General features: G+C 52.4%; 2 protein-coding genes across 2 annotated transcripts in view; one reads left to right on the top strand and one right to left on the bottom strand.

The window, feature by feature from the left end:
• The window catches only part of Coro7 (coronin 7), a 54731-nt gene that overhangs the window by 17537 nt on the left and 12903 nt on the right, over window positions 1-24291 (top strand). Inside the window, exons 7-9 of the mRNA XM_021185519.2 lie at window positions 2145-2195; window positions 8432-8518; window positions 8974-9056. Coding sequence (XP_021041178.1) covers window positions 2145-2195; window positions 8432-8518; window positions 8974-9056 — 221 coding nt within the window. The remainder of the gene's footprint in view (window positions 1-2144; window positions 2196-8431; window positions 8519-8973; window positions 9057-24291) is intronic.
• On the bottom strand, window positions 13289-24050 carry Vasn (vasorin). Its single transcript, XM_021185521.2, has 2 exons — window positions 23871-24050; window positions 13289-15900 (listed from the first exon to the last, which is right to left on the bottom strand). The coding sequence occupies exon 2, from the start codon at window positions 15889-15891 to the stop codon at window positions 13870-13872; it is 2022 nt and encodes a 673-aa protein (XP_021041180.1). The 5' UTR covers window positions 15892-15900; window positions 23871-24050; the 3' UTR covers window positions 13289-13869.

Below are 24291 nucleotides of genomic sequence, written 5' to 3'. Positions count from 1 at the left end.
CCTATGGGGTACTAGTGACCTAAACTCGGAGCCTCAAGCTTGGACAGCAATAGCTTTACTCATCCAAACTGATTTTATATCCATAAAAATGGACTATCCAATCGTTAGTTTCTATCTTTGGTTTCTTTCATCGGTGTTTGTAGCTCACCTCATGTTTTGTGGATACTTACTTTGTAAGATTTATAAATAAGCATTTCATTTCCTTGCTGCTGATGCAAGTGGTGATGTTTTAAATTTGTAAGTCTGAGTATCATTTTTCAAAATATGAAAACAGGCATCTGTGTTGATGGAAACAAAGCTGAACTGTACTAAAATATAGAAAGGAAATGCGGCTGGCCTCCACTTCCTTACCCCTCACACCCAGCATTAACTCACTGGTCTGAGTTCAGTCTTTTCTCTCTGCTTAACTCCAAAAGTGTCTAAGAGCATGATCACTCAAATGGAGATTTATATTTATTATAACCATAGTAGACTCACACCATGGCATGTTATCTTCAACTCCCTCTTTGCACCTAACAATTCACTATGGCCAAACCTATGAATAGTGAGTAGAAACTCTACTGAATTGTTTTTTCTTTGAGTTGTTGATCCCAGGATCTTTTGTATGTTTGCATGCTAGGTCTGGGCTTTATTACTGAGCTTCACGGCCAGGCATACATGCCAGCTTTTATGCATTTGTGCTTGGGCGTGTTGATAGCATGTAGACACCCAGATCATCTTGCAGAAATAGGACCTGTATATAGGGCATGAGCATTTGTCTTTTTTCATCTGAGCCCTCAGGTAATCATGATCGGTTGGTGCACTGAAAGAATGGTTAGGAAAGATTAGCTTTTTTAATGTTTAATAATCCTTTAGGGCTGGTGAGATGGCTCAGTAGGTAAGAGCACCCGACTGCTCTTCCGAAGGTCCAAAGTTCAAATCCCAGCAACCACATGGTGGCTCACAACCACCTGTAATGAGATCTGATGGCCTCTTCTGGTGCATCTGAAGACAGCTACAGTGTACTTACATATAATAAATAAATTTTAAAAAATCCTTTAATCTGGGCTGAAGAGATGGTTTAGCAGTTAAGAGCACTGACTGCTCTTCCAGAGGTCCTGAGTTCAATTCCCAGCAACCACATGGTGGCTCACAACCATCTGTAATGGGATTGATACCCTCTTCTGGTGTGTCTGAAGACGCAGTGCCTTCAGAGGCCAGTTGGATGGTTATAAATGGTTGTTAGCCACTATGTGGATGCTGGAAATTAAACCCAGGTCCTCTGGTAAAGGAGCCATTACTTTTAACCACTGAGCCATGTCTCTAGCCCTCCCCTACTTTATTTTGTGAGATAGTGTCTCTTACCGAACCTGGGTCTCTTTGTTTTGGGTAGGCTGGCTAGCAGTGAAAGCTGAGTGCCCTTCTGTTCATGCTCCATGGCTAGGCTTACTGATGCACACCTCGTTTTATGTAAGCACTGGGACTAAACTCAGGTCCACATGCTTGCATGGCACACAGTATCAACTGAACCATCTCTCCAGTCTCAGGATGAAGTTCTTCAAGTGCAGAAGTAACATCTTTGCATAGGACCTGTCTCAAAGAAGAAAGAAAAAGCGAAAGAAAGAAAGAAAGAAAGAAAGAAAGAAAGAAAGAAAGAAAGAAAGAAAGAAAGAAAGAAAGAAAGAAAAGGCAAAAGAAAGAAAGAGAACAGAAAGGCTGTGGAGAGGGCATACATGTGATTTGTCTGATAGATAATAATGATTAAGAAGGTGGAGGATAAGCTGGGCAGTGGTGGTGCACACCTTAATTCCCAGCACTTGGGAGGCAGAGGCAGGTGGATTTCTGAGTTCAAGGCCAGCCTGGTCTACAGAGTGAGTTCCAAGACAGCCAGAGCTACACAGAGAAACCCTGTCTCAAAAACCTAAATAAATAAATAAATAAATTTTTAAAAAGGTGGAGTGTTGTTGTTGAATATAATCTTCTGGGAGTCTGGGCAGGAGGGGACCTTCCAGGTAAGAAGGAAGTAAGCTCTGTTCTTTGGAGCGCGTCTGTGTAATACAGGACTCACTGAGAGCCTGTAGTGTGAAGGCAGGCTGCCCCCCCGCCCCCCCCAGCAACCCTCCGGTTAACTGTATCATTTGGTTCTTTCTCTCTTCTTCATTTAGGACAAGCAGCTTCGGATCTTTGACCCCAGAGCAAGAACCCAGGCTTCTCAGGTGAGTTGTGTGCACAGTGCTGCGTAAACACCCTACCCAGGATGAGGACCACACAGTCCAGCATGTGAGAGACCTGGCAGTGGCAACAGCTGCTGCCGGAGTTCAGGGTGCAGAGGCCTGATGTCTGGGTCCTTGTAAGGGCCTAGCTTTGATCACAGGGTGGGACCCAGCCAGGCTGCCCACAGACAGTCATTCCCTGACTGCAGAATGTAATTTGAGATTTCAGTTTCCTCCCCTCCTTTGATACCCATCTTTCCTTTCTCAGCATGGTCAGCAGAGACCAGCTACTTAGGAGTCAGAAAGAATCTTCAATTCATCACTTTCTGTATCTAGGTCTTTTAGTAAGCCATGGGATGGACTCATGTCCCATTCCTACTAAACCTGGGGACTGTAGGTATTTTGTTATTCTCTGTTTACTTGGTGCCTGGAGGCCACATTGTCATGATTTCCAAATGAGGCAACAGGCATAGGGCCACTGGAGAGTCATTTATTTCTCAGACTGAGACCCCTGTAGACAGCAATCAGCTAGCCACACATCTGGCCTTGCCCCTGATGTTGCTGAAGGTTCTCTGTTCGGGAGGGCTTGGTGTTTGTCCTGAGAAACTGGCTTACAGATTAGGACTCAGTTTTCCATGAGGCCCTAAGCAGAGGGACTGTGGTGGGAAGACTGTTCTAGAAGTCATTGGAGGGGATCGAGGGAAGGCGAGAGCTGGCTCTAGAAACCATCTGGAAGGTCCAGAGGAGAGGCAGGCGTTTACACAAAAGTCCCCTGGGCTGTGGGGACGCTAGAGAGTGGTAGGCAAGGAGGGAGACCAGTGAATTTCTATTTCTAGTTCCTCTCTCTTTCAAGAGTTTTTTTTTTCAAGGATTTATTTATTTATCTTGTATATGTGAGTACACTGTCTTCAGACACACTAGAAGAGGGCATCAGATCTCATTACAGATGGTTGTGAGCCACCATGTGGTTGCTGGGAATTGAACTCAGGACCTCTAAAAGAACAGCCAGTGCTCTTAACCACTGAGCCATCTCTCCAGCCCCTCTCTTTCAAGATTTATTTATTTTTGTGTGTTGGGGGGGTAGGGGGAGGGAGAGAGAGGGAGAAGGGAAGAGGGACGGGGAGAGAGAGAGGGAAGGAGAGGGAGGGGAAGAGGGGGGCAGACTGTGTGTACACATATATACATGGGTGCCCACTGAAGACAGACAGGAGATTGGCTGCCTAGAGCTGGAGTTGCAGGTGGTTGTGCGACACCTGTTGTGGGTGCTGGGAACTCTGCCCAGACCCTCCGGGGCTGAGCCATCTTTTCTGGCCTCTCTCTTTTGCTCTCTCGCATGTTGCCCCAGCTGGTATTCTATGTACACCATGAACTTAGGCAATCCACCTGCTTCTGCCTCCTGGTGCTGGAATTAAAGGTGTGCACCACCATACTTGGTAGTTTTATATTTCTTTTCTTTTTAAAAAAATTATTGTCACATATATGTATATATAACTAAAACAGTTATATATATGTATATATATAAAACACACACACACATGTGAGCTGTCTAACATGAGTACTGCAAGCCAAATTGGGATCCTCTGCAAGACAATCATGCACATTTAACCCCGAACCGTCTCTAACTCTAAGATTTCTATTTTTTTTTTTTTTTTTTTTTTTTTTTTTTTTTTTGGTTTTTTCGAGACCGGGTTTCTCTGTATAGTCCTGGCTGTCCTGGAACTCACTTTGTAGACCAGGCTGGCCTCGAACTCAGAAATCCGCCTGCCTCTGCCTCCCAAGTGCTGGGATTAAAGGCGTGCGCCACCACGCCCGGCTCTATTTTTTTTGAAAAAGGATAGTTTAAGAAAAAAAAAAAACTTTTATTTTATTTTATTTTTTGTTTTTGTTTTTCTCGAGACAGGGTTTCTCTGTAGTCCTGTCTGTCCTGGCTGTCCTGGAACTCACTCTGTAGACCAGGCTGGCCTGGAACTCAGTGCTGGGATTAAAGGCGTGAGCCACCATGCTCAGCACACTTTTATCTTATGGGTATGAGTATTGTCCACATATGTCTGTGGCACCCCATGCATACCTGATTCCCTCCTAGGCCAGAAGAGAGCATCAGACCCTCTGGGATTGAATACAGAGAGTTAGGAGCCACCATGTAGATGCTGGGAATCCAATCCCTGTGGGGTCCTCTAGATAAGTAGCCAGTGCTCTAGACAGCTAAGCCATCTCTTCAGCCCTAAGAGATGAACCAGAATGTGATGAGGCTTTGCCCACCCCCCACCCCCGGGGAGGTGTAGTACAAGCTCTTGTTTCCTAGTAAAGACCTAGGCCCATCGTAATCGGCTTCCTCTTGTTCTGAGGACTGGTTCCCCATGGGAAGTTAAGGATAGCCTGGGGCATCCCTTCATCCTCAAAAATCTGTTCACATGGTACATTGTGCCAAAAGAGGCCCCACTGGATAGAATTGCAGAGAGCCAAAGTTGGCCACACCTTAGCCCCATGTCCCTGCTGATCCCATCCCAGGGTTATTTGAATCTCAGGGTGATGTAGGCTTTCTCTGATCTCTAAGCTTTAGATGTCCCCAGATTTGTTTTAAGGTAAGATAGAAGCCCCTTTAAGGGTGACTTGCCCAGGGTTTGGGGGCACAACACCTGTACTCACGCCTACCCGGCCAAATCCTTTAGTTTTTTTCCTTCTCCATTCTCCTTCCTTTCCAGTGGCCTCTTTCCAGCCTGCCTTCTCCCCCATTCCCCTCCCCTTTCCCTTCCCTCCTACGCCTCCCTAACACCCCACAGAGGTGGTCTGTGAGTGAGGCTGAGGTGGAGCTGCTGTGGCTGCTAGCCAAGGGGCTCCAAGTTGTTGAAGAAAACAGGCAGGCGTTGAGGACTGGGGGGACTGGGGGGGGGGCTGCAGGAGCCCCCTGGAGGGGCTTTAGCCAGGAGATCTGGGAAGAGCGTGGGCAGCTCCACTGGCCGCCAGGATGGTGCCTGTGCTTGGCTCTATGGGATGCGGGGGCAGCAGCAGGCCTGGAATGCTGCCCTCCAACCGTCCCTGCACACACCCCCCCCAACTTCCGCCCAGGGCATCTGGCCCACACCTGGCTTCTATTAGGAAAACCACGGCTGTCGGCCAGGGTGGTGAGAGCTGAGGGGCCAGCTCAGCAAGACTCCTTCTGAATGTGCTTTCTTTGAGTTCCCCCTTCCTGTCTAACAGGAGTCAAGGTGGGGGGGTGGATACAGTGTACTGCCCTGCATCCTCCTACCTGTGCCTGTTCTGGGCCTCTCCTCATCTGAACCCCATTGTCCCCAGAGATTGGAGGCTGTACATACCACTAGAGTTGTACTCAACTTTGCCCTGTTCCTCTAGGCACTTGGTCTTGGAGCAAATGACCCTTGGGTGGCTCCCTACTGGTTTTTGTTTTTGTTTTTGTTTTGTTTTTTTGAGACAGGGTTTCTCTGTGTAGCCCTGGCTGTCCTGGAACTCACTTTGTAGACCAGGCTGGCCTCAAACTCAGAAATCCGCCTGCCTCTGCCTCCCAAGTGCTGGGATTAAAGGCATGTGCCACCACCGCCCAGCTCCCTACTGTATTTTATACCCCTACTTAGTTTTAACTTTTTTCAAGATAGGGTTTCTCTGTTTAGCTCTGTCCTGGAACTGGCTCTCTGTCCAGGCTGGCCTTTGACTCATAGATCCACCTGCCTCTGCCTCCTGAGTAGTAGGATTAAAGAAAGGCAAGCACCACCGCTAAGCTGGTTTTTGTGTTTGAGACAGGGCCTCATGTAGCCTAGGCTTGTCTTGAACTTACTACACAGCTGAGTCTGGTCTTGAACTTCTGATCTTCCTGCCTTTGGCTTAATTTTATTTTTGAGATGAAGAAGTCCCCACTGTCACTGGCCTAGGACCCAGAAGTCTCTCTGAGTGCCCCTTAGACTCTCTGCTGTTCCTTAAGACAGAGCTTAGGGTAGAGGCGAGCAAGGCCCTGAAGCCATTGCCAATCCAGAGAAGCAGCAGCTCTTATTTTTAAAGTATTTATTTGTATATATATGAATGTTCTGCGTGTATGTAAGTGGGACTGGATTACGGATGGCTGTGAGCTGCCATGTGGGTTCTGGGACCCAGGCTTGTGTCCTCTGGAGAAGCAGTAGTACCCTTAACCTCTGAGCAATGTCATGCTCTTGAGTTTGAACAATGATGGCTGTCAGTGGTGAGGACTCAAGACCTGAATTAGGGGCAGGAAAGGTCAGGACAAGCCCTCTTATATGCCTTTTGGACGATGCTTTCTAACTACCTCCTAATGTCAAGATGCTGGCTAAAGAGGAAGGTGGTGGTAGTGTCATCGTGGCTTATATAGTGATTCCCTATTTCAAAACTAGAGCTGAGGAGAAGGAGGAGAGTCAGCCAAGAACCACGTAGGTATCTGCCGGTAGTTGTAGTTGCTGAAGAAATCACCCCCACCCCCCACCCCGGGAGAAGTTCCCTTCCAGTCTCTGCAGTGCTAGCTCTGTGCAAACAAAACATCATTTATAGTGTTTTCAGATACATTCTGTGCCCTGTTACCTTGTAAAATGCATATCTGTAGCTGAATGTGGTGGTGCACATCTGAAAACAAGTAAATCCAGCACTTAGGAGGCTGTAGCAGAAAATCAAGTGTTCAAGATCAGCCTGGACTAGACTTGGCAAGACCCTGTCTCAAAAAATGTGTGCCCCCCCCCCATTCAAACAGCAAAATATAGGTTCAGTGCTGGGCATTTAGGAGATTTTAATACTTAGTCCTTGAAGTAAATGTCCAGGGATGATGTCTTTGTGCTTCTCACAACCTTCATTTTCTCTGTGGCACTTAATAGCCGCAGCAGTGGAGTTACCCCGTTTAGTCTTCTTGGCCTCCTGGTGTGTAAATGTCCCATGGACTTAGGAACTGGACCTGCTTTGTCTCCTGTGTCTCCTGCTCCTAGCACAGCATATTCACATTGCTTGTCTTTGAAACCTGTCCTACCCCACTGTGAGCTCCTAGCACAGCTTTTGCCATGGCAAGCCTCACGTGCTTGTTAAATGTGAGCGAGTGAGTGAGATGCAAACCAGTTACAAACCATCCAGTTTCCACCTCACAAGGGATTCTGCACACTCGTGAGGAACAAGAGCTCACACACCACTTCTGACCCATAATAGTGAGTGTGTCAGCTGTGGGGCTGGCCAATGGCTTCACCTTTGTCCTGACCCTTAAGCCCCTCTTACATGGAGAGAGAAGTGTGGGGCCTTAGTTCTCAGGCTCTAACTCCAACTTCCTGTGTCACTGCGGCTGGGTGGGCGGGAATAGTGGGAAAAGCCCCTTGAAGGACAGGCAGAGCATTCCCAGTGGTCTCCCACGCTGGGGTCAGCCTCTGTGTGCTGGGGAGGGGGCCCAGGGACAGCTTCTCCAAGATGCTTCCGTCCCTCGTTCATTCCCAAGGACAAGATCGTGGGAAGTTTGGAGGAGGCTGGCCACATTTGGGTGAGCTATTTTTGGTAACAGGGTCCTTGTCTCAGGCTCTAGGGGCCAGGGTGACTGGGAGAGAGCTGTTTGCATTTCCTCTGGCCCCTGGATTCCCTCCTGCCAGGGCCCAAGGGGGACAGGACCATTTGCTCTGCCTGTTATGTGAACTTCTTCCTTTCTTGAGGCCTCTAGCCTTCCTGTCTGTCAGATGCTCCAACACCCTGAAGGGCCACCAGGGGCACTGCTTTACCCTTCCCAGGATGCTACCCTGAGCTTGGCCCCAGGCCCTCCCTCTGGCCTACTGACAGGAGGCAGAAATAATCCCTCTAATCCTATGATTTGCACGGGGCTTTTCTCAAGGCCCAGTCCTTCTGTGTATGCTCTCAGTTGATCCTCTAGGCAGCCCCAAGGAGTGGGTGGCACGGGCACTGTAAGCCTCATTTACAAGTGAGAAGATGAGCTCAGTAGAGGGTGTGCATTCCCCAGGTTCATACAGCTCCCAAATGAGGACCCTCAGCCATCAGCTTCCTTGGGGTACCTACAGAGGTGGCCCCACCACACCAGCCCTCTCAGAAGGAGGGAGAATGAAGCTGAGCCTGCTGTCCCCTGCATGCAGGGACCCTCAAGGCTCTTCCTGTGATTCCTGTGGCCTTCAGGACCTCCCCTGTTCTCTGTGGGTGCTCAGACAAGTAGGCACAGAACATCTGAGCTCCCAGCCACTCAAGAGATCCTTGTCCCCAACAGGGGGCCCTGGTGGCTCAGTGCTGTCTCTTGTCTTTTGCAGAGCACACAGGCCCATGAGAACAACAGAGACATCCGGTTGGCGTGGACAGGCATTCAAGAGCACCTTGTATCCACTGGATTCAACCAGGTAGTGGTTCCTCAAGCACTCATGGTACTGCCAGCCAGGAGCTTGTCTAGTCCTTTAGGCCCTTGCTTCAAGAACGTTGGGTGAGGCCATTGGGAGGTGAGGTGCAGACAGCCAGTTATAGGCCTGTCCATATACGGCCTGACTGCAGCTGGGTCTCAGGGCCCCAGGGAACTGAGGGCTTTAGAAAACTGGCAGATTCCATTTGCAGTAGCTAAGCTTGACCTCTGGAGCCATGGCGGGCCCCATAGGGACCAGAGTCCATGGAGGGAAACGCCCCTTGTCCTTGGTCACCTAAAAGTTCTTAAAGGGGCAGGGCAGGAAATGAAACCCAAACTCTCCTTCCTTGCCATGACTCCCTTGTGCTCTGGGGCAGTGGCTATGCCAGGCTGCACCCTCGGGCACTAGGTTCCCGAAGTAGGGAGACCCCTCTGAGCCTTGCTCTGGCTTCCCCACAGATGCGTGAGCGAGAAGCGAAGCTCTGGGATACCCGGCTCTTCAGCAGTGCCTTGGCCTCCGTCACCCTGGACACCTCTCCTGGGTAGGACTTTTGACAGACTGGGAGCTGGGAGCCTAGTGTTTAGAAGGTGTCCCAAGTGACCACTAGTGGTGGCCCCCTGACATTGAGGCTGGCTGATCCCTAGAGAGTGACAGATGCTGAGCCTGGGCTGGTCCTGGGCCCAACCCTCCAGGATCCCCAGCTTCTCCAGCAGGTGGTGCTGAGGCAGTCCTAAATGGGCCAGTACATGAACTCTGTCAGGCATGTAGTCTCCTGGCCGTGGGCACACTTCACTCTCTAGGGGTTCATTTAAGTGTGTTTTTAAATTTAGGGTAGGGGTTATGACCTTGAAAATGTGGGGGGGGGGGGCGGGTGACAGGAATGAGCGTGGTTTTTGCTGTGGATGTTTTCATGGAGCTGAGGGCTCCATGAAGGATACTTGAGGTTGTGGTAGGAAGAGAGACACTAATAGATATGAGATCTGAGATGCTGTTTGCCCGTGTGTGTGGCAGCTACAGGTGGGCTTGCAGTCTACTGACATATGTGTAAGAAGCTTGCTTGAGACCTGCCTCACATATGTTCCCAGACAGCACAGGAGGGTAATGTGTGCTTATGCTCTCATTCTTCCCTCCCTGCCTCCCAGAAGAGCGTGGAAGAGAGTTTATGACTCTTCCTGGTGGGATCCCTGGTCAGGCTGAGCAACTTTGTGGAGAAATGGCCTTGGTCTGTAATGGCTTATAAACCAGTCACTAGCAAGCTGGCACTTAGGATAAGCATTATATTCACAGTCTGCATGGCCGTCAAGAATAGCTGAGGAGAGGAAGCTTCTAAGAGGATCAGAGACTCTGACAGGCCAGGCATGGCTGCTGGGGACGGAGGGAGGGACTCAGTTCCAGCTCTGAAGCCATAGCTGTGACTAATGGAAGGGCTGTCCAGAGACCCGTCTAGATCCAGGGAATACTAGATCCAAGAAAGGCGTCCTGCCCTTCGCTATGTTGTCCAGCACATCCTTTGTAGGATGTCTCAGAACTGAAGAACCTGAATCACGAGGGACAAGGACTTCTCAAAGGCCCAGAAACAAGAGCACCATATGTGGGGTCAGGAAATGCTTGGGAAAGAAGTATTGTTTATGCCCTCAGAGAATGAGGTGTGGTCAGGGAGATCCTACCCTCTAATGGATGAGGAGAAGACAGGATGTTTGTTTTGTTTTTCGAGACAGGGTTTCTCTGGGTAGCCCTGGCTGTCCTGGAACTCACTCTGTAGACCAGGCTGGCCTCAAACTCAGAGATCCACCTGCCTCTGCCTCCCAAGTGCTGGGATTAAAGGAGTGTGCCACCACGCCTGACTTGGTGATATCTATTTAGAGTGAAGAAGGCAAAGCTGAGGCATATTCAGGGTCAGGAGCTAGGTCTCAAGAAAAAGGTATCATCAAGATGGCCATGCCCTGGAGGAGACAGAGGTGCTGGCCTTGGGGCTGCACAACCAGAGTTTGTCTTGTCCATCCACCCCAGGCCTGGCACTGTCCTTCCTAGCATCTTATCTTCCAGACACTCAAGCCAGATGACCTGTTTTCAGGCCTCCAGCAGAGGTGCTGTGGGGCCCCTGGCACCTTCAGTCCAGTATTCTTCACCTGCTACTTCCAGCCGATCAGCCTGTAGTGATGAGACTATTCCCTCCCCCACAGGGCATCTCCTGCCTAGCCTTAAGATGGCCCTTGGAAGAGTTAACCATGCCCAGACCCCATGGTGCCACTGGCCAGGGCTGACCCTGTAATTACAGCAGTTAAGAATAGCCTCGAAGGACCAACAAGGACTGGAATTTGTCAAATTACTCCCAGATGGGCTGTCAGGCCAGCATTCCTTCCCTCAGTCCCCCAGTTCTGGCCTATGCCCTGGCAAGCTGACACCCTTGGCAAGGGAGCTAGGACTCTCCAGCCTCCACAAACCTGGTAGACATTGGCACACGCCAGTATCCAGACTGTTGAGAGAGGTGGTAGGTCCCTATGTCCTCCTAGGCCTATCATAAAGCAGATCCCCTCCCCCATTTGTGAAGATGGAAGGTTTACAGAGTGCCAACTCTGGACACAGCCATAGGGGAGTTTGGCAGCTGTGTCTCCTTGCCACCCTTGATCTCTCTGTTATAGACTTTCCATCTTAGTTTAGGCAGAACAGTGTGTACTCACAAGAGCTACAGGGCTCAAGGGTCAGGCACGTGCCTTTCCCCACCAATCTCTGCCAAGGCCTTTGCATGGTTCCTGTCTCTGCACTTTCCTGGTCATTTCTAGAGTGTCTGTGAGGATCCTTGCACCGTGCAGAGTGGCAGAGCATTGCCAGGCTTCCTCATGCCTTGTGGAGGGCTCAGGCTGACATTTAGAGGATGTCTCAGCATTTCCCATGTACCAGATCCCAGGTTCAACATGGGGGGGGGGGTGCATGAGAGCAGAAAGTTCAGCAAAGCCCCTACTAAAGAGCAGCTTTGGTCCAAGAGGTGAGGAGAAATGCCTGCTTCATGTTCCTTGCTCCTGGGTGCACTGAGGTGCTGTATCTGTGAAGAATGTATGGAAGTGTGGGTGAACTACAAGTCCTGCTTTTTATAGCAAGAGAGTGAAGGCTCTCCCTGCAGCTGCTCACCTCGCCTTGCTGGAGACCAGGAAGCAGGTGTTAGGACCCCATCCATCTTGCCACTCACTATGAGCTGTTACTGTTGTCTCCCATGGGATATTCTTCTCCTCTTCCCTAAAGGAGATTGTGGCTTGGAACTTGAGTTTCCAAAGCTCTAAGGAACTGTGCTCCTGGTGAGAAGAGCCCAGATTTCCTCCCCACATCCGTCTGGTCTCACGCTGGGAGAATTACCTTCAGTGGAGGCTGGCATCTTGGTCTGGACCCCACCAGGGATGACATGATCTGGATATCTTTCTTGGAGGGCTCCTCCCCCTTCTCTAGGTCTTGCCATCCTACCCTGCCATCCCTCTAAGCCAGGTTTGCTTTGCAGCAAAAACATTTACTCGGCAGTCACCGCTCTTCAGCAGTGCCCCACAGGCCCACAAAGGCCCCTTTGATGGGGCTGCCGAGAGGGGCAGCCTCACCACGCCTACTGTCCTAATAGAACCCAGGCCTACAGGAAATCCACCTGGGCTGCTGCCGCCACACTGCAGCCTCAGTAGAAAGGAGTCCCACCCGGGCCAGTGCTACCACCTACTGCCACTCATGACCCACCATCCACCTCCTCCCTCTCCCAGAGCCTCAGCAGCCACTAATTGAATCCAGAGCCTCATGTGGCTCAGCCTGACTTGATGCTGACATCAACACCCCAAACCACAGGGCCTGTTCCCCAGGCCTGGCTGGGCCTCCTCCTTCCCTTCAGGGGTGAGACTTGGTACCAGGGCCATGACCCACAAGAAGACACTGATTGGCATCGCAGCCTGTGAGTGACTGGCTTCTGCTTTTGCTGGGCCCTTCTACTCTGCCAGGGCCCAACTCCTCTCTCAGCCCTAAGGGTAACAGACAAAGATGATCCATCAGTTTTTGGAGCTGCCCACACCCAGTCCAGGCTGCAGCTGTTCTTGAACCTAGTCTTGCTGCCCCCACAGCCTGTAGTCTTCCTAGGAAACAATCCTTTGGGGTTCTAGAATTGCCGGGCACATCCCAGAGCAGGAAGTTAAGGAATACCCAGGGCCACCAAACTTGGCACCGTCTGCAAGGCAGGCAGCCCTTTTAGCCCTGTCCTTACTGCTAATGTTCTGTCTGGCCCTCTTTTCCACCCACTGGGTTTCTTGCCTTGGTAATCCACATTTCCCCCACCACTGCCCTTCATTAAAGCTAGGCTTGTGCCAGAACAGTGTAGACAGCAGGAAGGAGCCAGGACACACATACCTAGCCAGCCTAAGACTCTGTGGTCCAGTCTGGAAGCCACCTGGTCCCAGGATCAGCCGTTGTTAGGCTCTAGAATGAGGAAGCTCCAGGCTGTCTTCTCTAGTTGAAGATAGTGGACTGTGCTTTCAGAATACCCAAGGAGGATGTGACCTCCCTTTGTGCTCTGGGTTTTCTATGAGCCCCTTCCTGCTTTGTACATTAAGCCCCGTGGTTCCTGCTGGCAGAAGACGAGGCCTAGCCTAGGGTAAGCTACCCTAACAAGTCCATTTTCCTGCCCCACCCATGGTAAGTGAAAGCCTTACCATGGTCAGGACCCATGGTTAGAGCATTCTAATGGCAGGGCAGCAGCCCCTCCAATCCTGTGCATGTCCATAGACCTTAAATCTCAAGCCCAACCAGAGAGACAGGCAATTTACTTTATTTTTTATTTTCTTACAAAAGGCCTTCATATCATCAATAGTCTTACAAAAACCAAAGTCCTTGTCACTGAGTTTGAAAAACACTTTCCCAGCATAAATGGGAAAAGATCTTTTATAAATACATTAGAAAAAACAAAACAATAGAAGCAAATCCACATGTGCCCAGAGCACCTTCCTTTCCAGTTTCAAGTGTGCCTGCACTTTTGAGGCCAAGGCCAGAGCCCTAGTGCCTTCCCCATTCATTATTTCTGGGGGCTTCCTTCACTGGTTACCAGACTCCATGGTTTGGGAAGCCCAACATGCCTAGCCATGTTACCAGCACATGGCAGGGCTCACATCCCAGGGTTGCACATTGCACAAGATGGCAGGCGCTGTACTGGATGCACTGGCGGCTGGCAGAGTTCATCTGGGCTGTAGCAGCTTACAGATGAGACCCAGCCCAGAGAGGGTCCCACAGCACGCCATCATGCATGTGCACTGTGGTGTATACTGAGAACTTCCTTCTGTGGCAGCAGGAGGGTGGTGACTGAAAGCCTGACCCCCTGGCTGCTTTTTCTCACCGGTCTAAATGTAGTGCTTAGCAGGGAGGACCCCCTGAAGGCTGGGCCCTGGGTAGCCCATAAGAGGCACCTCACATTCAGGACCACCTGACAAAGCCTCCCCACCTCCCTCTGTTGCCTTGGAGCCTGGCTCCAAAGGGGCTTTCACCCCCTCTAGTTCCAGGGGTCCAGTCCCTGGTCCCACCTGCCCTTTGTCCTGAGCTGTAGAAGTTGCCCGCGCCCGTCGCACACAGTAGGCTGCCCCTACGGCAGCCAACACAGCCAGAAGTACAGCAGCCAGGGCAGGCGCAATGAGGAGTGGCAGGTTGCCCTCACGAGCCTGGGTAACTGGGGCATGGTTAGAGCGGACTGCCTGGGAAGTGTTGGCCTCCCCACAGGCCTCCTCACCTTCAGGTGTCCGTCCAGCTCCCAGGGGTGTGACACAGATAGAATAGGTGGCATTGGGTCGCAGCTGGGTGACTGTATACTCTGCAAGTGAAGCAGGCAGCCGTAATGTCACCAGTCGCTTGTCAGGGCCAGACAGGTTGCGATAGGTGAGCCGGAGGCTCCGTAGCTGCACAGTGTTACCCTGCAAGTAGCGCTGCAGCTTCACACGCAAGGAGGTGGGGCTCACCGGCTCAATGCTGAGAGGCAGCAGTGGAGGGGGCCTTGGAGTGTCTGGTACGGAGCTGGGCTTCATCCCTTGTTCCACTGGACTTTCACAGTACAGGCCAATGAAGCCCTCAGGGCATAGGCACTCCCAGTGGTGTCTTGCTCCCAAACGGCAGCTACCACCATTCAGGCAGATGGATGCTGGACAGTCCTGGGGCTGAGGAGCTGGCCTCATGGTTGGTGGGGCAGTCGATAGTACGGTGGAGGCCTGGGTAGTTGGCTCCGTGAGGCTGGGCCAGGTGGTAGCTTGGCTAGAAGTTGAAAGTGTGGGCTCCCTGATAGTAGACCTTATAGTAGGTACTGTGGCCGTGGTAGTGGTGACTGGGCAGCCAAAATCTGCATAATCCAGATCCAGGAGCAGTCGGCCAGCATTCTTGGGTGGGAAGTGACAACGCGTCTCCTCAGGGCTGGCCAACACAACATGGTTCTCACGCACCCAAGGACCAAACCAGCTCAAGGGGCACAAGCAGTTGAAGGGGTTCCTGGCAGCTGCTAAGAGGCGCAGGCGGGGAAAGAGACTGGAGAGGTCACTGGGCAGGGCCTGCAGGCTCAGGTTGCTCACATCCAATTCCTGTAGGGCAGTCAGGCCAGCGAGGTCCTCAGGCCGTATCTGGGCAATACGGGTGTTGCCAGCCAGCCGCAGGCGTGTCAGGCCGCGCAGGCCTTGGATCACAGATGGTACATGCTCCAAATGGTTGTCAGCGACATCCAAGTCATGGAGGTTGAGAAGGCGGCCAAAGAGCCCCTCATCCAGCTGCCGCAGCCCTAGGCCAGCCAACCTCAATGCCTCCACATTGGCGGTATCCAGTATTCCGGCTTCCAGGGCTGGGATGCTGTTGTGGCTGAGGTCAAGCAGCAGCAGGCGGGGCAAGTGCAATGGGGGCAACACCCGAAGCTCATTGTCTGGCAGCTTGAGCTCCAGGAGGCGATCAAGCGCATCGAAGGCACCGGGTTGGATGTGGCGAATTCGGTTCTTGCCTAGGTAGAGGCGCTCCAGGCGTCGCAGGCCACGGAAGGTCTCGTTGGAGATCTCGTGCAGTTTGTTGGCAGTCAGGTCCAGGTTACTGAGGTTAACAAGTGGCTGAAAGATGCCACCAGGCAGGCTGGTGATCTGGTTCTGTGACAAGTCCAGAAGCTGCAGGCCTGGAAGGCCAGCAAAACAGCCCACATCAAGGGTAGTGATGCCGTTCTGAAAGATGTACAGGCCCACTGTGTCAGGTGGCACGTCTCGGGGCACTGTGGTTCCCTGACGTGCAGTGCAGAAGACTGTCTGTGGCTGGTTGCACTGGCAGCCTGATGGGCAACCCTGTACTCCAGACCCCAGGAGCACCAGGAGCAACAACAGGAGAGGTGGCAGGCAGCTCCTGGAGTACATCTTCTGTCCCTAAGAGCAAAGAGCTTATGAGTCAGGGCTGAGGGCAGACACATCAGGAAGCCAGAGAAGAATTCTCCATTCCCCACCCTCAGATCCACTGGAGCCCAGAACGTGTGAGTCAGGTCCCTAGTGCCCTTGGCCAGTTTCTGGGCTATCTCTGTCATCTCTTCTCTATGTGATCATACCACTATGGTGGTGTTGTCATGAATGAACACACAGCAGGCTGATCATGTGGAGGCTAGCTAGCCTAAGGACCGTCAGCCACCGCAATAGCTCAATGACAACACAAGGTTCTCTGTCTTGAACCCAGACCTCTCTGCCCCAGCCAAGCCCAGTCCCTCTAGCTGGCTGCATGCAGCGGGAAGGAGAACTGTGGGTCCTGAAGCCCCTCCCTGTAGAAGCTGGAGAGACAGGATGGGCAGTTGGCCCGGGCGTAAGCAGAGAAGCTGACTGTTGAGGCTGCTGGCCCTTGCACCACACTCTTGTGTCCCTCCCTCCTCTGAGGGAGGAGAGACCGCAGCAGGAAAACTTCACATGGAAACTATGGGATCTGTGTTTTTCCACTTGTGCTGTCAGACCTGCCCAGGATGGGGGCTGTGGGCCACCAGGATGTGGCTAAGTGATGAGGTTCTTAGAGGAAGGGTAAAGGCTGGCTGGCTGTCCTCGCCTGTCGGGTCCCCGTCTGGGGAAAGGGGTGGCTGGATGAATTGAAACTCCTTTTCTTCCCCTATCATCAAAGCACAAACTAAAGATGAGGAACCCTGTGGTTCAGGTGAGGGGAAGGACATTGTCCTCACCGTGAACGGTGGCCTGTAGCAGTGGACAAGAATATCAGGCTAACTCTTCAGATAATTTTTGGAGGTTCTGCTCTGGGCCCCTAGAACAATAAACAGCATTGTCCCCCAGAAGTGACAGTGGCCCGTCCTCTCCACATGCCAGTGCTTGCTCAGCCACTGCTGTCTCAGTCCCCTCAGCAGCCAATTGAGATCATTTGTCACTCCAGAGTAACAGAGAAGGGGCTTTTAAAGGTACAGTGCGTTTGAGCTGGAGCCCAGGACTTGAGCATAGCCAGTGTGATAGGGTCTGCCCCTGGGAGGCCCATGCCCTCTACGGCTGCATGTCCTATCAAACCCCACCAAAGCTGGGGCTCCCGCTCTTGTCCTGGGATGAGAGAGGTCAACAGCTTGCTCACTTCACTCAGGCTCCTAGTAGAGGGCTGCACTCAAGCACAGTCCTCACTCTGGGTGCCCCAGAGGCCTGGGCCTTGCTGGTATGTAAACCTTCCCCCAGGCAGGTAGTTCTGCCTAATGGCTGACAATCCCCTCCCGTTCCAGGCACCTGCTGTTCACACAAGGGCCTTTTGTGCTAGAGCTGGGGCCTCCCTTCCCCCACGTGTGGCTACAACAGGTAACAAGACCCCCACCCAGTCTGCCTTTACCACTATCCCATCTATGGGTTCCCCTTTTCCAAAGTACAAGGGCCCCTGGTGTGAAAGGGAAGAAGACAGACAGCCTGGGTCCCAGGACAGGTGAGTTAGCTGCCTGGGGCCTTATGCCAGCTCTAAGTGAAAGAAAAGTCTTTGTTGCCCAGGTTAAATCCACTTGCCTGTCTACTACCTGCAGTATCCCTTTGTCAGGGAAGGGAATCTTTCCCCTTGGTACCTCTAAAAGCCCCTTCTCTTCTGTTACTCTAAGCTACAAAGCATCCCTCAGTGAAGAACACCTTGGAGCTTTCCCAACCCCTGACCTGCTCTGTAGACAGCCCACAACTTCCTTAGGCAGAGTCCTGCTCACCTTTCTCCTTGAGCTGCAGAGCTTGTGCAGTGCTTTTCTGCTGAGGGAGCACTTAGATAGGGGCTCCTATGAGAATCAGCTGAGACAAGTACCAGAACCTCGAGGATCAAGGGTCCCTGATCTACCAGCACCATGGGGCTCCACAGTTAATAACCTAAACCTGTTAGCCATGCCGTACCCCTAGCTCCCATACCTATAGGACCATTTCTATTCTCTCTAACTCAAGGTAGCCTGTTTGGCCTGGCTGCCAGATATGGGCTTCAAATGGCCTCCATCCACACAGGAGGTGAGAGACCTACCCCCAGTCAGTCTTCTCAGTGTAACCAGGCCAGGATCAGACAGGAGGGGACCCTGCACATGGCTATCCTGGCCACACTGCTGATTTGTAAGAGCTCATTGCAGGCAGGTGGCCCTACGGTCAGTTGTCCAAGCTGTGAGGCCTCAATTGGGGGCACCAGCTTAGCACTTGACTCTCTTCTGTATGTCCTCCCCATCTTAGAGCTGTGGGGATGAATGGGTGCTAAGGAGGGGCTCCTTACTTTGCACAAAGGGAAAAGGGATATGCAGGAGTGGCTGACCATGGGATGGATGCCTGGCTAAGGGCTGAGAGCTATGGAATAGCCATACAAATTGGTAGGAGAGAGATTAGCGGTGACCAGGGTTCTAGGCCAGGAAGATCATACAAGGAATAGCTAATCCAATTCCATTCCTCCAATAATCATGTTAGTTTCTTTGCCTGACCCCTGGCAAAAGGTAGATCTAAAGCTTTGGAAAACTCCAGTTTGCAAGCGATAGTCTGTTGTGTGGGAGCTCTGTCATGGGTGGTTCTGGGAACAGTGTGGTTAAGACAGAGGCTGACCATGGTGAGAAGCAACAGAAGATAGGCCTGACTTGAGATTGGGTGTCTTGGAACCTTCTCCATACACCAGGCTGATCCTCAACTCACAGAGATCCTCCTGCCTCCACCTCTGAAGTCGTGGAGTAAAGGTGTGCATCACCAATGCCCAGCTTGGGTCCCTTCTGGACTGAGCTGCGTCTTTCACCTACAGAGCTGGTGAGCTGTTACGGGCAGTCCCGTGGACGGCGGCTGCTGCTCCTCCTCTTCCTCCTCCTCTTCCTCCTCCTTCTCCTTTTTTTGGTGTGGATTTTAAACAGGGAGTTTATTCTTTAATATGTAAAGTTGTCTTGCCATTTTGCCTCTGTGTGTGTGTGTGTGTGTGTGTGTGTGTGTGTGTGTGTAGGTGTGTACAGTGCCTGTGGAAGCCAGAAAAGTTGTTGGATTCCCTGGAACTGGAGTGGAACAGGTGGTTGTGAGTCTCCTTGTGGGTGCTGGGAATCAAATCTGGGTCCTCTGGAAGAGCAGCCTGTGCTCTCTACCACTGAGCCACCTCTCCAGCCTCAAACAAGGAGTTCTTTTAATAAGTTCTGAAGGACATTTAGCTTGTCTGGGATCCCCGTCCTTGTGCCTGCCGTGTGAACAGGCGGGGGCAGGTAGCTTCTCTAGAGTTGCTACTGGCCTGTGCTTTCAGCTGATTGTGCTCTGACAGAACTACCGCTTTTGTTTTGATATCTGATCCTTGTGGGGTTACAGAGTGACCATTTCCTTTGTGAAAGTTATGGGAGTTCTGAAACAGCCTGGGCTTTAGGGGTCAGGAGGGCAGCATCTATGAAGGGTCAGGCTGCCTCTTCTTAGATTCCTCACCTAGGTTGGCCTGACTCTATCACAGCAGACAGGCCTGGCTCTCTCAGTACCCAAGAGCCAGGAGGAGGTATTTAGGTCTGGCTCTAGAACCAGACCACAAACTCCACCTCAGCATCCACTGGAGCTATTCACAGCACCTGCTTCCCAAAACAATTGCCAGATGGTCAGTAAACATTCTTAGCTACTGGAGGTATTGCCTGTAAGCCAGGAGCTCTGCCTTCCTCAATGAGCAGGATCTACTGTGGAGACTATCACTTTCATGCTAGCTAGGGACCCCTGGGCCCAGTCTAAAGCTGCATGACCAGGCATCCGTCTACTCTTAAGGCAATTAAGGTGGGGGTGTGGTCCTTCGTTTTGTAAAGGAATGTGGGGTCAGCGGTCCTTTGGTCCAACCTCCTGAAGCACATGACCTCCAGCAGGGGATCTGTGAGTCAGGACAACCAAGGGTATTGGTCATCTAGTTCTCAAGGGCTAAGGATGCCCTCCACACCCAAGTGTGTGACACACTTGTGGGCACCCACCCATACACATGCCTGAGGTCAGGCAGGGACGGGAGAGTGGGTGGGGTAGGACCCAGGCATTTAGTGAACACAACAGCCCTGGAGCTGGTCATGTGCCCTTCGAGGTGGAGAGGACAATTGAGACCCACCCCTCTTCACACACTTCTTCAGGCTAGATATAGATAGGGTCTGCAAGGTCTGCCTCTCAGCTCTGGGCTCCAAGCCTCTGTCTCCTGGGGCTGGACTGAATGGGCTCTACTCTGCTTGCCAGGCCTGGCAGCAGCCCAGCCCCAGGAGGCTGCCAACACCACCCCCCCAACCTCCTCCTGCAGGCGGGATTGTGCTGGCGGCCAGAATAGCTGGCTCCAGTTTCGCTGACGTGTCCGAGGCAGTTCTGGGCTCTGGTTTGGTCCACCCCATCTTGCCTCTCTAGAACAGCAGTCCTGGCCCAACAGAGAAGATGAGTTGAGGGTCTCTATTATAGGTTTTCAAATAGAATTCGAGAAAAGGAGGCAGAGCCCAGACTGGTAATTAAGTCAGGGGATCCCAAGCCAGTTCTGTTCATTCTGCTTTGTGGCCTCACCCCAACTCCCTTCCCTGTATTGGGTCCCATCTCTGCCTATAGCTAACTCAAGGGCTTTCCTATCTAAGCTGCAGGGATAGATCACCTAGGAAGCTCTCTTAAAGTTGCAATTCCCTAGGCTTTGTCTATTGTTTTTTGTTTTTTGTTTTTTAAAGTCATTCCTGTTGGGGAGAGTCAAGCAGCTATATTTTGAGTAAAGTTCTCTGTTGGGTCTTCTGCACAGCTAGAGGGACTGCTAAAAGGACCATGAGAACATTCACTGGGCAACTGCTGTGTTTGTCCAGGAAAGGATTCTGGGTCTTGGAGTTGGTGTGGCCAAGGTGGCCTGTCTCCACCCAGGTGGGTGACCTGGCTGCTGTCAGACCTGTCAGCCAAGGGAGATAGATCAGTGACTAAGATCAGTCTCTGGCTTAAGTGAACCCTTGGGGTGGCAGGTTGTGCCATCTTAAGAGAGGTGCCACCTGTTGGGCAAGAACACCTGTGGCCCCAGGAGCTATGTGGTGGCTGTGGCCCAACTAGATGTGGGCTAGGGGAAGGACACTGTCAGCACGCGTGGCAGGTGTGCCGCTCCTGGGGCTCGGCCTCCTACTGCCTTGTCCCTGCCCAGGGCCTGGCACCCACTGAATGAGCTGTAACCCTGCAATTAACCCCGGAACTTCCACAACACCTTAGTCACCACAGAAGGCCACCCACCCCAAGCTTCCCGGGCACAGGAGTCTGAGAAGGCAGTGGCCTCACAAGGGTCTTTTCTCTATTCCATTTGTCACACCACTGTCCTACAAGTCACTCAGCAGTCTCAGATGAACCCTCAGCTATTGTATGACACACAGAAACCCCTTCTGGGGTCTATGAACTGGCCATTGAACCACAACTCTGCCCCTACAGTTGTCACTATTGTCCAGTGGCTGAGGCTGAAGGCCAGCAAGGTTCTCAACCCACCCCAGCTCCCTCAGGCAAGCCAGCTCTGTCCTTAATGAAATCTCTTAGGCAGCCTCCAGGAATGTCAGAGTCTTATTGCATTCCCCAGGAGGAGCTCGGGGGTGGGGAGTGGGGGGGGGTGTTCCCGACCTTAAAGAAGAACTGGCCTTCTGCCTTTCCCCAGCCGCCCCCAAACTGAGGTGGCCTGAAGAAGCCTCCTCACACCCAGGGAGACTGGAATGAGGAAAAGCGGGGGAGGCCTGCTGCCTGGACAGCAGGCTGAGGGGTTGGGGAAAGCAGCCGGGCTGACTCTGGAATGTGGAAACTGATAAAAGGAAGGAGGGCTAGTCCTCCCCACGATGCCAGAGCACCCCTACTGGCCTGCTGCCGTCACGTGTACACACACACCCTCTGGGCCACACTCCTGCGCGCGCGCGCGTGTGTGTGTGTGTGTGTGTGTGTGTGTGTGTGTGTGCTCGAGTGTGCCTCTGCTGCTGTGTGTGTGAGCGCACACACCTCTCCCTTCTCCAAAAGCACACACAAATTCCATAGCCGTGAGGGGAGCTGGTTTTCTTGCCAACACAAGGGCCTTAGGTTTCCCAGCTTGGGGGGGGGGGGGCTCTAAGGGATCTCTGGCGAAGGTGACTGGTCCCTTCACATAAGATTAGGCCCTGCCAGTGGTCAAGAATGACTTTAGGCACTTACCCAAGAGAACTGTGCTGGGGATAGTTAGGTAGGAACCACTTCCTGCTGCCAAATGGAGCCCCACTTTCCTGGGACTCCAGTTGAACCTAGCCACAAAAATCCTGGCTCTTCCTTAGCACTTATCCTAACTAACCCAGGCTGGGGATATCTGGAATGGCAGTGACTGTGTGTGTGTGTGTGTGTGTGTGTGTGTGTGTGTGTGTGTGTACCTAAGCATGTGCCTGTCTGTCTGCCTGCCTGCCTGCATGCATGTCTGGCTATCTCTCTTGTCCCCAGGGCTATCTGCCAGAGAGGACTTGCTTAGGAAAGTATAAGTCTTACAGTGTCTGAGAGGCCTCTTGTACTCTCTCTTCTCCCACCACTTCCAGAGGGTGGTCTCCAAACACTCTGCCACAGTAGCCTTCTACCTAGTGCCCTCTTTACCCACAGATCTCAGGTGGCTGTTCTGGTGTGCAACTCTGAGGCTTGGCAAGTTGGGGACAAGCAGTGCCTGCCCCCCTCCCTGGGCTGGCATGTGTGCTCCTAGGTCCTTTCCTCTCGGGATGGGAGATGCTAGATAATGGTCTGGAGGGAATCCAGTTGGGCTGCTCATTACCAGAGCCCTCTTCCTGCCTCTGACACTCTGTTTACAGAAGTTCCCCCGGGGGCTGATTCCCCTGGGAGAGGACAGTAAACTCTAGGGACTACCCTCCCATCCCCCACCTGCCTGCTCCAGCTCATGCTAACAGCTGGGTCCATACTGGCCTTCATTGCCCATACCAATGTAGCCCCTCACAAGGCTCCAGCCCACCCACATCTCTGCTTTCCCAGCAGCCTAAGGGGAAGGGACCTTTTACCTTTTAGCCAGACCCTCTCCCCTAGGAACTCTTGACCCAGATAGGGAAGAAGGCTCTCTTGGTGCCTCTTCCTGGAGCATCACCTACTATTAATGCAAAAAACAAGCAAGGGAACTCCTGAGCCTTGGGTTTCTTCTACTGCAGAGGCTGCTTCTGGGATCCAATGGAAGCAGTAAATGACCCTGGTATGGTAATCGTTAACGAATGGGGGTGAGGTAGTGTGGTTGGCACCAATCAGCTGGCTTGCCAGTGACCACAAGGAACCTAAGCAGTCCTCTGGCCCTAGAGCTGCAAGTTGGGGAACACAAAGGACTAGACTGGCTATAGACCATTGGTTCTGCAGCCCAAGCAAAGCCCATTACTGGTAGAGATGAGATGCGCTGATACTGGAGCACTAAAAATTATGGTTAGCCAAAGTTCAGCCCTCACCTGGGGGCACACCTATCAATCTCCCCATTCCCGGTCCTCTCCAGGCTTGCCTGCGTATTCGTGGCTTCTGCCATGTGTGACAAGGCCCAGAGGATCCCAAGCAACCATTCTGCACAAGGGCACCAGACTGTCTGACCCCCGTGAGGGAAAAGTAACCAGACTACGGCTGGGCCATCCCCTAAAAGAGGGTTGATTCATAAAACTGGTCACGCCAGAGGGCCCAGTCGTGGGAGGAGGAAGCAAGGGAGGGGGTGTTTATTTTGTCTACTCAGAGCCTCACGGGTAGGTTAGCCATGTACAAACGCACGCAGTGGTTCTCCCGAGGGTCAACGGAGGCCCCTGAACCCACTCAGGAAGGGGGGTGCAACTGGACGTGCCCGCCCAGGTAACGGCCCGAGGCCGGGATAAGCCCCTTGCTCCGGCAGTCGCAGCCCCACTAGAGAATGTGCTAGTGTGCTGTTCCAGTGTGATCAGCTCCGCCTGTCGCCCCCACCCTCGCCCCTAGACACTCACCGGGAGACGACTGCGGCTGAAGGAGCCGGGCAGTGCGGTCCAAGGCCTCAGTGGGGCCTCAGTCCTTCGCCTCTGGCCGGTCCTGAGAGGTCCCGGGTCCCGGGATCCAGAGGCTGTTGCGTCCCGGGCTGGGGTCTCCCAGCCCCGGTCTCTGGCTCCGGCTCCGACTCCGAAGTTGACTCGTAGGAGGCTGGTCTCTGCTTAAGATGTAGGAGTGGGTGGGACCGTCTCTACCGAGGGCGGGGCTTCCTCCAATTGGCTGAGGCGCGGTTTGACCAAGCCTATACACACCCACCTCCTCTGAATGGGTCATTGCACTAAGCAGGCCTAGTTTGCACCTTAGATACCTCCAGATCCCAGTGAGGAGTGATTTTATTAGGCTGGCTTAAGTATCTTTTGCTGTGTGACATTTGGACAGGTT

Source organism: Mus caroli, unplaced genomic scaffold (assembly GCF_978045245.1).
Source record: "Mus caroli unplaced genomic scaffold, Mus_caroli_1 scaffold_17, whole genome shotgun sequence".
Classification (NCBI taxonomy): domain Eukaryota; kingdom Metazoa; phylum Chordata; class Mammalia; order Rodentia; family Muridae; genus Mus; species Mus caroli.
Note: the sequence above shows the minus strand (reverse complement) of the source record. Positions and strands in the feature narration are given on the sequence as shown.

Bases quoted from the DNA above. Each gene is read 5' to 3' on its own strand.
- Vasn (XM_021185521.2), bottom strand. From the start codon at position 15,891: ATGTACTCCAGGAGCTGCCTGCCACCTCTCCTGTTGTTGCTCCTGGTG.